A 16,994-nucleotide genomic window follows, 5' to 3' on the forward strand; every position below is an offset into this window, starting at 1 on the left:
GCACAGAACTGGTTTTGACTAGGTACAGACACCCTCCACCTTCAGAGACAAAGGATTTTGGGTATAAAAGAGGGGACCCAGACCCCAGAACTTTAGTTCACTTCTGGGAATCAAGACAAACCTTTGCCAAGGAGAAGAACCAAAGAAGCTGCAAGGAGGAGACTGCCCCTGTGCTGTGCTGTTGGGGTTAGCCTGCAGTGGTTACTTTATTTGCCAAGGAAAGGAGAAAAGGAACTTTGTGTGTACTTTTGCAATCTTGAAGAAGAATCTGTAAGGGCTTGAACTGAGCTTGCCTCCTGCCTGAAGTCTCAGGGATACAAGACTTCACCCCCAGCTCCCCCGAATACCCTTGCTGTGGAAATCAGCCTGCAGAGAGGTGCCTACTGTTATTTGGGCCCTCTGAGAAGACTGCGAGTCGCTGGGAGCTGTAAGCACGACGCAACGAGGAGACGCGTGTCGCAGCCACAGCAGTTGCCGTCGCATCGCCGAAGATGCGTACCGCCGCTGCAGCTGTTCGCTGTTGCATCATCAACAAAGCGTGTCGTATCACCGCAGAAGCATGTTGCCACCGCCGAGGTCACAGTCGCATCACCAGAGAAGCCTGTCGCAGGGCCTGTCGCAGCTCACCATTTCCTAGTGTAGGATTATACCTAAGTGCAGACTTGCGATTCTTGAACTCCTCAGTTGAGGGTATTGTGACAGATAAAACTGAATTTACAAGTGTAAAGTATACTAGTAACTTTTCACACGTAGGCAAAGATCTCCCTATGGTAAATTAGAAGGGGAAAATTATATATTTAATTAATAGTTATTTGATTTTGTATTTCTTTAAAATATATATATATATATTATATTATATTATATCTATACTAATATAATAAAGAGAGATCCCAAACCTTTGAGGCGGGTAATCTCAGGAACCACAGCACCAATCACAACACCCAATACAGCGTTGGAAAGGGCAGTTGCAGCAGAAGGACATAGGCTATGCAGACGCCCACCATATACATTTAAAAGGTAAAAGAACCATGCCAGCAAAGTAGTCCCTTGTGGGCGTGTCTGCGTTGTGCTGTGGGCGTGTGCTGGGGGCGTGACAAACGCTCGGGTGTGTGGTACATTCCGCCCTTCATGCCATGTCTCATATCGTGTGCTAATCCCACCCTGCTCCCTTTAAATACCCCTGCACCCCATAATCATAACCCAGCCTTACTCCTTAAAATGCCCCAACACCGTTAAACACTAACCCATCTTAACCCTATAAATATACCCTGTACCCCAAAACCCAAACCTATCCCAAAACCCTAAAATTACCCCTGTACCCCAAAACCCAAACCTAGCCCTGAACCCTTTAAATACCCCTGTACCTAAAAACCCAAACCTACCCCTAAACCCTAAAAATACCCATGTATCCCAAAACCCAAACCTAGCCCTGAACCCTAAAAATACCACTGTACCCCAAAACCCAAACCTACCCCTGAACCCTAAAAATACCCCTGTACTCCAAAACCCAAACCTAGCCCTGAACCCTTAAAATACCACTCTACCCCAAAACCCAAACCTACCCCTGAACTCTAAAAATACCCCTGTACCCCCAACCCAAACCTACCCCTGAACCCTAAAAATAACCCTGCACCCCAAAACCCAAACCTACCCCTGAACCCTAAAATACCCCTGTACCCCAAAACCCAAACCTAGCCCTGAACCCTAAAAATACCCCTGTACCCCAAAACCCAAACCTAGCCCTGTACCCTTAAAATACCCCTGTACCCCAAACCCAAACCTACCCCTGAACCCTAAAAATACCCCTATACCCCCAAACCTAGCCCTAAACCCTAAAAATAACCCTGTACCCTAAAACCCAAACCTACCCCTGAACCCTAAAATACCCCTGTACCCCAAAACCCAGACCTAGCCCTGAACCCTAAAAATACCCCTGTACCCCAAAACCCAAACCTAGCCCTGAACCCTTAAAATACCCCTGTACCCCAAAACCCAAACCTACCCCTGAACTCCAAAAATACCCCTATACCCCAAAACCCAAACCTAGCCCGGATCCCTAAAAATTCCCCTGTACCCCAAAACCCATACCTATCCCTAAACCCTAAAAACTACCCCTGTACCCCATAACCCAAAACTATATCTGAACCCTTAAAATACCCAAACACCCCAAAACATATACCTCAGTACCTCAAAACATATACCCCTTTACCCATACTTACCTTATCCAAACATTAAAAAAAAACATGCTTTTACCATTCATGCATTTACAAAGAATTTCGTTGTAAATGTATGCGTGGTAAAAGCATATAAATTGTAATGCCATGCGTTATAATGGCATTGCGGAGTCATGGTACTTTCGTAATGAAAGTATGCGGAGTGATGGTATGCGGAAAGAAAGTTGCAGAATAATGGGTGTTTACCCTCCCCCGGTAAGTACATTGGTGGCACAGCGGTCCACATCTCCAGCAACATACTCATATTTTTTCACCACCCATTTGAAAAATGCACAGGTCTCTCTCATTGATGGCCAGCACCGACATACACTTTTAGACACACCTTCCGCCACAAGTTCTAGAATTGCGAACTTTAGAGCTGGGGAGCTACGTTCGAATCTCGACATCCTGTGATTCCAGGCAAATCGCTTTGTCTCCCCGTACCTACCACAAATGAATGTGTTCTTCTGTAATGCAAATTGTGCTCATGCCATGTTGTCGAGTTCGCGCTATATAATACTGCAAGGAAAAATAAAGTAGGGAAACTCGAGTTCACACACTACTGAACACACACTCTTAAGTGCATCAGCAGTACACTGTGAATAGGAGCGTTTCACAGGCCTGTCACAGATAAGAAATGCTATCAAAACGAAATCCTACAAAATAATATACTACTGTCCGGCAGCAATTTATACCCGGACAACGTTGGGATGGGCTGCTAATATATATATATATATATATATATATATATATATATATATATATATATATATATTTCCACCAAAGTACACATTTAGCATTAGGAGGTCACTCACAGAGCGTCATGCAGGACAGCTTGGGTGTTATTTGATGAAAATAAAGAACACTTAATTTTGCACGAGATCTTGGGTCTGGCTTGTTCGTTTTTCCGGAGCAGTGGAATTGTGATGCCGCTGGCATCAAGCGATACAGGATTTCATATATATATATATATATATATATATATATATATATATATATATATATATATATATTACCTACTGGCGATAGCCAGTAGGTATATATAGTTAGGACCTAGCTACCATAGGAAATCCGCAACATTCTAATGGGAATAACTTTGGCGCCGGTTGAGGAATTTGCGTGTAATTTTCCAAAATTTTGGCCAGCTCCGCTGCGCTCCTTCCCTGAAAGTTTCGGGGGGATTCCTGAAGTGGGGGCTGGAAAAAAGGGGGGTCCCAAAACATATTTTCCCCATGTTAATTTCCATAGGACGTTCTGACAAGTCTACAGCCCGAACCGCTGAACGGAATTACACCAAACTTGGCAAAATTGTAGGGACTGGTACGCAGAAGTGCCTTTGCTATATTTGGTAAAAATTTGCTCCAGTGGTTTTTATGAAAATTAACTTCAAAAACACATATATATCTGGGCGGAGCCTAACCACACATCTCATCGTGAGATCTGATTGGCTGTCAGCACTTCATCCAAGAAGTGTTGGCAGCCATCTTGGGACCAATATACATGATAGCACCTCATTAAAAAGCATTGTAGTTAATAGAGGGTTTTAGGACTTTAGTTACATTATAAATCATTTGTTGATGGTACCATACTCATTTTAGGAATTGTGGTGTGTTCTAAGGTGATTTTACCATGTGAAAAAGCCTTCTGCTGGGATATCATGAATCATGTTTGAAAGAAAACTATTATCTCATGCTTTTCCCACAGTGGTTTGGAAGGGGATCTATAAGCTAAACTGAAAGCATATTTTCTGTAAATTCACATTATCTTTCTCAGTCATGTGAGAATGAAGTCTGACATTCTCAGTAAAACATGTACATCCAACAAGGACAGAGACTGTCAGTTGATTCCTTTGTGTTCTACTGCAGCCTCCTAGAGTGTTCTAAAGAACAACTAGAGCGCTAACAGTCCTACTTATTACAAAGGTATGGCACACCTGAAGCCATCTTGATTGGAATAAAGTGGTAACTCTTAAAACATTTAATTTAAAAAGGAACAAAATGAGGGGGTATATTTTGCCATGGAAAGTATGATTAGTGCTGCAGAAAGAAAAATTAGGGCACATTTTGAGTGACTTCTCAAATCCTCTTCTATTTCATTAAAAAATTCTGACATGCAGTCTCCCAAGATGGCCACCATAGACAAAAGAGCCCAAATGTAGCCCAAATATCACCCAGAGGTAGCCCAAGTATAGCCCAATGACAGAATGTCCCAGAGTGTTCTAAAGAACAACTAGAACGCTAACAGTCTTACTTATGACAAAAGTATGGCACACCAGAAGCCATCTTGATTGGAATGAAGTGGTAAGCCTGAAAACATTTAATTTAAAAAGGAACAAAATGAGGGGGTTAATTTTGCCATAGAAAGTATGATTAGTGCTTCAGAAAGAAAAATTAGGGCACATTTTGAGTGACTTCTCAAATCCTCTTCTATTTCATTAAATAATTCTGACATGCAGTCTCCCAAGATGGCCACCAGAGACAAAAGAGCCCAAATGTAGCCCAAATATCACCCAGATGTAGCCCAAGTATAGACAATGACAGAATGTCCCAGAGTGTTCTAAAGAACAAGTAGAGCGCTAACAGTCCTACTTATTACAAAGGTATGCAGTACAAAAGGGGGGTGGTGATGTACGGAGCATCTGAATCAATCAAACACTCACACCCAGTCAAAAGATCTGGGTTTAATCCATCACCGTTCTTTAGCCCACTCTGCCACCCCAGTTCAGACATGGCTATATGCAAATCAGTCTGACCCTGTGCCTCATGGGAACAGTCTGCCAAGCCATGTCTTCCCTGGACCGGAAACAAGCTTCCGAGGACCGGTTTCTGGCATTCCAGCCGTCTTCAGCCGGCTTGCTTGAATCCAGTGGCAAAGTGAGCAAGGGACTCACGTCTGAGCATACCCTGCCACACTTATGGCAGCCAAAAGCAGTACAAAAGGGGGGTGGTGATGGACGGAGCATCTGAAACAATCAAACACTCACACCCAGTCAAAAGATCTGGGTTTAATCCATCACCGTTCTTTAGCCCACTCTGCCACCCCAGTTCAGACATGGCTATATGCAAATCAGTCTGACCCTGTGCCTCATGGGAACAGTCCAGCCCGAACTGCCAAGCCATGTCTTCCCTGGACCGGAAACAAGCTTCTGAGGACCGGTTTCTGGCATTCCAGCTGTCTTTAGCCCGGCTTGCTTGAATCCAGTTGCAAAGTGAGCAAGGAACTCACGTCTGAGCATACCAATCAATCAAACACTCACACCCAGTCAAAGATCTTATATAGTTAGGAATTAGCATTTTAAAAAAACTTGCAAATTCACTTAAAAAAACATAGGTTTCAGGCCTTATATAGTTAGGAATTAGCATTTAAAAAACCTTGCAAATTCACTTAAAAAACCATAGGTTTCAGGCCTTATATAGTTAGGAATTAGCATTTTAAAAAACATTGAAATTGCTCCTATATAGTTAGTTGTACTAACTATATTTTGCGCACCCGCAATCTACTACTGATGATGTCACAGTTTCTTTTGATTTAAAACAACAATCCCTTATTAAAGCTAATTGACATGGGGCCTGGTGTTCTTACATGGCTAGTTGTGTCTTACAGTGTATTATTTATCTTCTTGGAATAAAGGTGAAAAAATGAACAGCTCATTAAGATGTGGCTGGTGAACAAAGGAGATGCTGGTGCTAGGATGAAACTTAAATAATTGATTTTAATGCATTTCTAATCTACCTGCTTCGATGTTTAATTTAATCTAAATTGAATAGCTCATAACAGTGATGATTTGTCTTTCTGTAGTCTCATCGACAGAAGAGGAATCGTGCAGCCGGACTCCCCTGAGGCAGTGGCACCCTCTAATGGTTTCACAATGTACGGGGCAACGCAGTCTCAAAGCAACATGGTAGGAACCATCCCATAGTGTTGTCCATGAGGATCGCTGCAAATGCCTCCCTGCCTGCACTAACAAACTAACCAACTCACTGATGGCTTGGGATTAGAGGGAATGATGATCCCTGGCCGTGACAGCAATAATGCAACAAGGGTTTCAGTTCAGGTGTCAAGGTATTAACCTTAGCACCAGACAGCTAGCTATTCCAAAATGTCCACCCACAATGTTATAATGCTTGATCACTCAAGAAGACTTTCAAAACGAGGTCAATCCTTACCAGGAGCCTATTAACCATCATCCATGCATTCTTCGGGGCCAATGACAGAACAGTAGTGGGCAATGGTTGTTTTGTTGAAGGTCCCTTTGACAAAATGACTATACAGTTTCATTTGCTCGTGTCTCTTCATCAAATGCTATTGGTGTTCAATTTTTTTTTGTAAATGGCATAATGGTCAAGCTAAGCAGGCCGCCACACATTGAAGACATAATTTCTTGGTCTTCACTGGTTGAATGCAATGTTGTCTTCAAATGGGCAACAGAATATTCTGATTTGACAAAATGGCGTTCGGTTGTCTAAATGTATTATTTTGTTTATGATGCAACTCTGATTTTCCCTACAGTGGGGCAAGTAGGGTTATTTCTAAAAAGGGAGGGTGTATATTTGAATCTGTGTGTAACCGGGTTTGCAGATCACTCAAAACAATGATGTATCCTAAATATACCTCAGGGCAATAAAACTGTATTTATGGAGAAATTAGCTTCTGCAATGGGTTTTACAATAGATGACCATGCTTTAATGGATTATTTTGGAGCTGACTGTCAATTGAGAGCATATTTTTATATTGAAATCCCATTTGACACCATAATCTATCTGAAGAGAATACATCAATAACTGCCGTGCTGTCATCCGATTTTCATGCCATAGCTCATTAATGCTCGAGGGAATAGCTGGACATTTTTTAAAATTGTTTTAGTCCCTAAATCACCTCAGCTTCTGACGCTTAAGCTCATTGCCACCAAAGCTCACAAAATATTCCCTAATTGAAGATATTGAAGTCAGTTTCTGAAAGGTCTTTAATTAGGATGGAGAAGGCTTCGAGCTGTCCACTGGATCATGTGACTGCATTAATCCCCTTATGGACAAATTGTTTTGAAATTATTGCAGGCTGCCCCCACTGCACTTCTACAACGCTTTATGTGGTTGTACTGTACCACTCTTTGACAGGACACACATATATTGGTATTGAAGAGTAGCATGGACCCTACCTGAGCTATTTCCTCTTTCACAATCTCTGCCACCCTTGGCTACTATCTCTTGGGCCGCTTCGCGTATGTCACAGCAGATCATTTTTATATCTAGCATTGCTGTCAGTGCCAACTCGCCCTTTGTGTCTACTGCGGTACACCATGACCCAACAGACTGCCTTTGTATCTCTAAATAACTTTCTCAAATGAGTCAATGTAATCCTTTCTTGAGTTCCAAGCTTATTAATGTTTTCAGAGGTTAGTTATTTCATTCATTGATTCATGTCCCTTCATTGCTGTTGTTGTTACTGTTGGCAGTGAAAGCTGGAAGTGGCATTGAACATACAGGAGAAGTATGTTTTCAACTACCTCAGTTGCGCTCTCTTTTGAATTCCTGCTACATGTTATGTTGTGCTGAGCAGGCGGATTAAGGGGTTTTGTTGTCTCTTCTCTGGCCGTGTCCGCTGCAGCTGAAGTCTTCCTCCTGGTGATGTCTATTTATTTCTAACTCATCTCTACATGCACCATCGCTGACCTTATCACACCCCACGCCCTCACCTTTCCTTACTACATCCTACTCAGAGACCTAAACTTCCACCTGGACAACCACGACGACCCCAACACAACCACCGATCTAGAGAACGTTGCCAAGCAGGACACACACTTGACCCTGCCTTTGCAGAAGGAAACAGCGTCGCATACAGCCACACCATGGAACTTGTCTGGACAGACGACCACTGCACCTACTTCTCCTTTAGAAAACCCACCCCACACAAACACGTTCACCGCCTCACCCGCCTAAGCTGGAACAAAGTCCCCAAACACCTGCTCCTCAGCTCTCATCAACACCCCACCACCAACGACGCCAGACGCTAACACAGAGGCACGCAGCCTCCACCGCTGGTTCGCAAAGTGCGCCAACACTCTCGCCCCCTCTGTTGAAAGCCAAGGGATGACATGTCAAGAAACAAGTTGGTTCACTCCTGTTCGCCAAGAATCCAATCGCTCCTGCCAACGACTTGAAAAAACATGGAGGAACAGCAGAACTCCAGGAAAACGCACCACCTACAGAGCAGCCACCACTGCACACCACCAACTCATCAAATCCACAAAGAAGGAGTTCCTCCAATGCCCACAACACCAAAGAACTCTTCTAAATGTTCAAGGAATTTACCATACCCAACAGCGAAACAACACTGATCCCACCACCCCAAGACCTCCTCAACAGACTCAGCACCTTTTTTCACCTCAAAATTAAGATGATCTACGGCAACTTCGACAACCAAGACATCCACACCGCTCCTGATCCCACCCCAGTGACACCACCCGACAGACCCTGCTCACCTGGACCCCGCTCACTACAGAAGACACCTTAAAGACTATGAAGAGCATCCACTCTGGAGCAACCTCAGAACTCTGCCCACCCCACATCTTTTGCAGAGCTACCACGGAGAATGCAACCAAACTACACTGGAAGATCAACTGCTCCTTCCAAACCGCCACATTACTTGATGACTGGAAACACGCTGAAGTCAACCCCCTCCTGAAGAAACCCTCTGCAGACCCGACGGACCTCAAGAACTTCAGGCCCATCTCCCTGCTTCCATTCGCAGTCAAGGTCATCGAAAAGGCCATCAACATCCAGCCAGCAAACTTCACAGAAGCCAACAACGTCCTTGTACTACTCCAAATCCGGATTCTGGAGCAACCACTGTACCACGACTGCCCTAGTCGCTGCCAAAGACGACATACGCTCCATCCTTGACCAGGGCCAAATGGCAGCCCTCGTCATCCTGGACCTCTCAACTACCTTTAACACCGTCTTCCACCACACAGTAGCCCTCAGACGCCACGATGAAAGCATCCGTGTAAAAGCCCTGGACTGGGTATGCTTATTTCTCACAGGCAGAACTCAGCGAGTCAGTCTCCCACCTACCTTCCAGAAGCTAAAGAGAACAGATGTGGAGTCCCCCAGTGATCCTCTTTCAGCCCCACCCTCTTTAACATCTACATGGCCTCCCTCGCAACTATCGGCAGAAACCATGGGCTCAACATCGTATCCTATGCCGACGACACTCAGCTCATCCTCTCTCTCACCAAAGAACCCAACATCACCAGGCACAACTTCCAAGAAGGGATGAAAGCCGTTGCCACCTGGATGAAGAACAGCTGCCTAAAACTTAATCCGAGAAAACCGAAGTCCTCATCCTCTGATCCAACCCCTCCGTATGGCCCCCCCACCCTGAGAGACCACTCACGGAACCTCAGCATCATACTTGATTCATCGCTCATGGTGAACCATCAGATCAATGCTGTATCCTCAGCCTGCTTCAACACCCTCCAAATACTCTGAAAAACGTTAGATGGATCTCAATTGAATCCAGAAAAACGGTCACACACACCCTCATCACTACCATGTTAAACTACGGCAACACCCACTACTCCGGAGATAACAAGAAACTCCTCCTCAAACTCCAGACCATCCAGAACACCGATGCCAGACTGAGCCTAGACATCCCCATCACAACCACATCATCCAACATCTCTGCGATCTCCACTGGATCCCCATTGAAAGAAGAATAACCTTTAAGTTCCTCACCCACGCATACAAGGCACTCCACACCATCGGACCAGATATCCAAAAAAACGACTCTCCTTGCACGCACCCCAAGAGACACCTCCAATCAGTGGACCTCTCTCTGGCCACCATCCCACGCATCTACAAGACCAGAACAGGAGGAAAATCCTTCGCCTGCCTCACAGCCAAGGCCTGGAACGACCTTTCCCTCCACCTCAGGCAAGTGCCTACATTGCCCCAGTTCAGGAAGGACTTCAAGACCTGACTTTTTGGATGAACCCAGCATTCAACTGAGCTGCCCCCCCCCCCTAGCCCCTTGAGACCCTCGCGGGTGAGTAGCTGCACTCCACAAATCCCTGACTATTGATTGATTTGTGTGTAGGTTGCAATATTTCATTAGGTGTGATTTTTGTATGGATTGCAATGTTTCATTAGGTGTGATTTGTGTATGGGTTCCAATGGCGTCCTGTCAATATTATTGATGAAGTCAATGTCAGAGAAAGATTTCCTGACCGAAAAATTAGTCAACAGTTGCGCTACAAATTTGCACACGTGGTATCAGGACAATGAAGGAGCTTAATTTTGTAGGGCATGAAGAAGTAAGACAACATCACCCCAATGCTAAAGGAACTACACTGGCTCCCTAGCCATCCCCTTATCACTTTCAGGATCAGCTACATCAGCTCCGAAGCCATCAGAAACGACAGCCCAACATATCTGACCTAGAGATCAGCCTCCTCTGGTGGGTAATGCCCCACCAGGAACCAGGAGATTGCCTTAGTGCAGACAAAAAGTTGCAAATCAATAAGAGAAAGTGCAAAGTGTTACTTTGCACTTTCTCTTATTGATTTCTTCAAATTGACATGTTTGTAATGACAAAAAATTGATGTCTGGAATGTTGTCTCCCCATTTTGTGATGTTTTGTAATTAGTTTTTTATGAAAATGGTTTTAACTATATGAATTTTATTTATTGTGATTTGTTTCTGCAATGTATGTATTATTAAACAGATTTTATTCAACTGCCTTTTGGGTCCCTTTAAGATTGAGAGTGAGTGACTCCTGTTAGTTTATACTGTGGAGTGTGATTTAGTCGACTGGTAGTTTCTCCAAGAGAATTATTTGGTTTATTGTATTATTCTTTCTCTGGAACGCATTCCCTATCCCCCTCTACCTCATATCAAACTTCCTGAGAGTCGGGATAATTCTGGCATCACATTTGCTCCAATAGGCCTCTGGAGTACATCAAAGATTACATTTCCAGTGATATTGTGTGGCATGGTTCCATCTCACCACACCTTGTTAGCCACCTCCTCACTTGAAAAAGGCTTTGGGAGGCCCACCAGCCAGTATTGGTGCTCTACAAATAAATAAATAAAGCAGACAGCATTTGAGGAGTCTGACGAGGACAGCAAAATGAGTTGGATCAGCGTTCATTTGCTCACCTAGATACTTCTCATCTTCAACAGGTCTACCTTAGTTCCATCTTTCTCAATCAGAACATTTGTAAATCTAAGAAAGTATAACACCTTGGGGGCAACACCGCCTCAAATGTACCTTTTTATCCTTGTGTAAATACTTTGATCTCCTCTGCCAATTGCATTCTCAAACGCATCAGACTCACATGCAACTTCCACCAGGTGGCTTCTCTAAAATATGTCACCCAATCACCAATTACCCAGAAATCTAATTGTTGTGCTGCCATCCTATAAGGTATTAAAACACGCTGCAAAAAAACAAATCCTGCAAAATTCAAAATAGCTAAGATTTATTGAAGCATTACTCAAACTCTATTCTTAAATCTCTACAAGGGTCTCTTTGAAGCAACTTTACCAATTCAAGCTGTTTGTCCTTGAAGCTATATACATGGTTGGTCTTTGTTACCTTTCAGAATTCGTCACAATGTATTCATCACCGGGACTACTCAGATCAACAGGCGAATTCTAACTTAATCCGTCCTCTTTTAGGTCTCCTCCTTCGGGTGTCTAAGTATTTGCAATGTTCTGATTTGCCTTCTGGAGCTTTCTCTATTAGTACTTTAGAGACATTCAAGAACTTCTCCATTTCAAGAAAAGGTAGAAAACGTTATCTTTGTAAAAGCCTAGGGGCCTGATTAATGTAGAAAGTTTCAAAACTGTACTTACAGATTTATACCCATGCTCGAGTGTAGATCCCCTTCTTTCTGAAATTCACAATCCTTCCCTGGTACACCTGGTACAGGTTTATATGCATATTCATGGAACATATGTAATTCACAGCATGATCCAGTTCCTTCTGGGTGGAATTATCCAAAGAGAAGAAATCAGCACAGGTCAAACAAGTTTCCCTGTGTAAACTCTCCTTTTTTTCTTCTTTTTTCTCTGTAAGAAAAATATTTTTTCCCGACGGAGAAACTCTTTCCATTAGACTACTATTAAAAATGTAGGTGATACATTCCCCTCAGTACCTGGAAAAAGATTTAAGGCAATCATCATGAATGCAACAACATCCATGTTTGGGGTCTTTACAAGCTTCCACAGCGAACTACGCCTTGAGACCTCCACATGCATAAATTAATTTACACCTATAAGGAATGCCTTTGTGAATTCTTGGCAAGCACAAGTAAGGTCAATTCTATTATAAACATGCATTTACTTATGTGAATCGAAACTTTTGTACACCTCTTTATCTGTCCTTCTTGTCATTAGTCTATATCTTAGTTTCTTAGACCTCCAGTGATTTGTTGTCCCTTAAAGTATGGATGTACTGCTGTAATGAATGGTGTTATTTTCATGATCTTTGTAGTTAAAGGTCCACATTCATAAAAAGCAATATTTATTCATCTCGCTCCCTTACCAAGTTCTTTATTTGGTGTCTGTCGTTGTAAGATTGCATATTCAAAATCAGTAAAAGCAGTTTAAAAGAAAAATCAGAATTGCATCACATAAACGCGTTGACTCTGCGTAGAGTTTACTTATGGGGAATGAGTAATGGCATTAATCGTATGTCAAAGCATGCAGGTGGAGCTGGGTGGGGTATGCATGCCTTGTTTGTTCCTAAACTCTATCTGCAGCATATTACTAATGACTTTTTGCTTTCTTCTCATTCCTCTCCCCCTTTCTGTCATTTATACATTTTATTTATTGTGTCTCATTTGCATCTTGGTTTGGTTTTGTATATTTTTTCCTCCTTTTTCCCATGATCCATTTCTGCAGTGTGACCAAGACCAGTGCATTCAAAGCACCAAATTCGTTTTACAGGCTGCGGCCACACCGTTATTACAGACTGAGCCCAGCATAGCTGGCGAGGAACCGTCTCTGCCTGGAAAGACCGCGCTAAGCGCACCCTGTGCCACACTTGGGCAGCCAACACCGCCTTCTTCCATGCCCAACTTGGCTGCCGAAGCTGGGTTGACAGACATGATGCAAGGGCAGCTGGAGGGACACCAGTTTCTAACACCAGAGGAAGCCCCCTCCCCACCTGGGGTGCTGCCCATGGCCAACCCAATGACTCACAGCCATACCATGCACGTGCTGAGCCCTGCCAGCCAAGACTCCTTGCACGAAGACTCGGTCCGTGGCCTGGTGAAACTCAGCTCGGTGTGATGTATTTGGAAATTTGTATCCACAGGTATTGCACCATGTGCCACTTACACACCAGAGCAGGTCCACCAGCGACGCCAATTCGGAAGCATTATAGCCATTCAGTTATGTTCATCTGCTTTGTGGTCACTTTGTGTCGTACATCAATAGAATCTGATCAAGTGAACATGGTTCCCTGGACTCAACAGAACAACTTTTGTCAGAATGGTTTTTGGTGACTTGGTTGACTTGTTCTAATGTGTGTGCAAATTGCTGGACACTAACCGTTCATTAAACATGTATGCCCTGACCTATGCTAACGTATAAAGAGAAGGACATTGTTAAATGGAACGTCATTGATTATACTTCTGCACATGCTTGAGGCACCCAGGAGACCGGCACATAGGCACTTCAATGCTAGTTCTGAACTAGACGAATTCTATTTCATTTATTGTAAAAATGAAGATAATAAAGGCTTCGCTGTGGGGTTGCATGCCACTTTTTGGTATGGTTAACAGTGACATTGCTGTTGAAATAAAGTGCTGTTTTTCTATTAATAATGAACTTTAACACCAACTTTTTGTTTGATGATTGTACAAATCAGTACCTCTGTGTATAGTTATTGCTTTTCTACATATCGACACACTTTATTATAAACTGATCAGTGCATCTCATTCAACCTTGTGTTTGAGTACTTCAGAGCAGAACATTGCCTTTACTGTAGCACAGATTCTACCTGCTTGGAGAATGATGTGATGGTTTTCTTCGGACTTCCAATAAAGTTACACACACTGTCTCTTTGGATGCAAGTGAGACTGGGCGAGTAATGGTAAGGCATCTTTTCTGGTTGTCCTTATTGTGTGAGCACAATGCCACTATTCATGTAACTTCACAGACTTATTTAACTATACTCCGGGAGTAATTTTCATAAATAGTGTTGCATGTCAGTTCTGAGCTGCATCAGTTTCACAGTCCCCTGTCCATTCCTTAGCCTTCATAGATGTATGTGTTCACTGGGCACCATTGGAAATGTTGCCTATAGAGAGCAAATTGTGTTTCCCTCATAAGATCTGGGTCTTTACTTCAGACATTACTTTGCAGGCAATACATACGGTTCAAATATAGTAATTAAAAAAAATTGTGTTTTTTTTCCCCTCTCATTCACCTTTGACCACAGAATCCATTCTAATCGCCTGTACCCCCCGGGGCCACGGGAGCAGGTGGAGAAACAGACCACCTGTGGGTACGCATGCGAAGAACAGGACACTGTCCCAACTCGAATCATTTCTCTGGGGAGGAGGAAAAAGGCAAGTCCATCGCAGCCTGGGGAGATATTAGGAGGTATAATCATAGGGGAGATGTCATGCTAGTTAGTCTCATAGCGATTAACCCCCTACTCCTTCTCCAGACCATCTTAATAATGAACTCCAGAAAGCCTTCTTCCCACTGGGTAAACTCCCCCTTAAATCAAGCTTTGACGTGTATCGTAAGGAAGCCATCCAATTGAAGGGTTGCGGGCTATCCCTCCGACCCATCTACAACAAATTTTCCTTCGTCCTAGGAGTATTACATCGAATAAAAGGTGTCTAGTCGCACCTGTAATATCTGTGATTCCAAATATGATCAAAGAGAGGCTTACCTTTACTTGCAGCCTCAGTTTACTTGAACTAGTCTAACCCTCTGCCTCCCAAAATTCTAGAATTGCTGAACATTGCTGGAACATATGGCTGTCCAATGCTTTCGCCGAGGTTTACACTCTAGGTCCTGACGAATGCCAGGTTAATTATACCACACCGGCTGAAACATGTTCATGTTGACCATTCACGTTGTCACTTAATGCTAGTGGTAGTAGACCATCCAATTAGTTGGCCTTACTCACCATCACATTTTTTAACCTTGTCCTTGATGATCTCTGATTATTAAAAGAATTTTTTGATACATACAAGGCAATTTTAATTCACCACTTCACACTATCCACATAATCTTTCACATAGCCCTCCCACCCCCACAAGACCAGCTCCGCAGTAATTCTGGCGTCGCAGCACACCGGGGTGGCATTCGGTCACACCCGGTGGGGCCCGATGATGAAGCAAGTCACCGACCAGGTCGGTGAGTGAGGGCTTTCTTAACAAACCAAATGGGCTTTGTTGGTTCCTTGTGCTCTGTGCATCTTTCTATTCAAATCAGAACAGGAACACAATTTGTTGTTGTTGTCTAAAATGGGGACTAAGAGTGTTCGTGACTCTCCCTATCTCTCTTGTTGTTGATCAGTGTCCAATGCTTTCTCCAGCCCGCATTTCATGCATTTGGCGCGGCTCACTTTTGGCATTTTGGACAACCTTTACTGAGTATAATAGGCTTATGAAGAGAGTAAAGATGGTTCTTAACCAAGCAGGCTTGAAAATTAAAAAAAAAGTGCTCATCGATATTTGCCACAGGTGCTGCCACTGCTCTCCCCGTAAGCACTCGCCCCATAGTTCTTCTGCCTGCATGAAGTCTCCAGGGGCAGCTCCTACACGTGGGCGTAGGAGCATCGCCCCACTGCTTTCTTGCAGTGCGAGAAGCAGAAACATAAAATGGTATAAATACCACTTTATGTTTCTGCTTCTCACACTGCCAGAAAGCAAAAGAAGGGTTTGGTTGAGAGCGGGCAGATGGGCGGGTCGAAGAGGAGTGGCTAGCCCAATGTTATGGGCGCTGACTGTTTGATCGGCCCTAGGGCCGACCAAACTAGTCATGAGCACTCTCCCTTTTCCTCCATGTAGGCTGCATGCAGCCTGCATGGAGAAAATGGTCTCCCCATAGATGTCTGTACGGACGGCGTCCTAGCCAATCACAACGCTGCCATTGCAGCATTGTGATTGGCTTAGGGGAGGAGAGGGAGGCTGCCTGCTTCTGCTTCCTGTGAGCAGAGAGAGAGAAGGAGACGTGACGCGGGACAGGAGACAAAGGTAAGGTTTTTTTTTTAAGTAACCTCCCCACACGACGCAAACCCCCCTACTCGCGAGTCATGCCGGCCGCGACTGGAAGTCTCCATCTATGGTTTCTTGAATCATCCAATACCATGTTGATGCCTCCCTCCCTGGAGGTCTCATTGCCAATTGCTCTTCCAGGGGGTTGCCCACCCCAATAGAGGACCTCTGATTTTGCATCCAACTTCTTAGTTGAATGTACTTAAATTTTGAGATTCTCCCCTCCAGGTTGTTACTCAGAATACCATCCACAACACCCTAGTCCCGTTTTCCTCCAAGGGAGTGCCAGTTTGTCTTTTAGGCAATCAGGTGTTCCTGGAGAGTCCCATATAGGAGCCAAGCTCGAATAGTAGCCTAAACCACTGCATCGTCTAATGCTTGCCCAAATTATGGCAGCTGCTTGTAGCACCTTAAGTCTGAACTTTTTGAAGTATTTGGGGTGCCCATACTTAAAAAGAAAGCAGTTCGATTGTAAGTTAGCCCCCTTGATCATTGCCGAAAACATGAACCAATCTGGAAAATTTGTCAGCATTCTGGAG

At 43.8% G+C, this 16,994-nt stretch overlaps 1 protein-coding gene across 2 annotated transcripts in view; it reads left to right on the top strand.

Moving 5' to 3' along the window:
- ZDHHC14 (zDHHC palmitoyltransferase 14) overlaps positions 1 to 14,156 on the top strand; it is a 527,275-nt gene extending 513,119 nt beyond the window's left edge. Inside the window, exons 8-9 of one of the 2 annotated variants that reach the window (XM_086927312.1) lie at positions 6,012 to 6,114; positions 13,163 to 14,156. In XM_086927312.1, coding sequence (XP_086783438.1) covers positions 6,012 to 6,114; positions 13,163 to 13,507 — 448 coding nt within the window. In that variant the 3' untranslated portion in view covers positions 13,508 to 14,156. Of the gene's footprint in view, positions 1 to 6,011; positions 6,115 to 13,117 lie in introns of both variants that reach the window. The other variant, XM_086927311.1, reaches the window with a different exon arrangement.
- The last annotated feature ends 2,838 nt before the right edge of the window (positions 14,157 to 16,994 follow it).

The sequence above is a fragment of the Lissotriton vulgaris genome, chromosome 6 (assembly GCF_964263255.1).
Source record: "Lissotriton vulgaris chromosome 6, aLisVul1.2, whole genome shotgun sequence".
NCBI classification, from domain to species: domain Eukaryota; kingdom Metazoa; phylum Chordata; class Amphibia; order Caudata; family Salamandridae; genus Lissotriton; species Lissotriton vulgaris.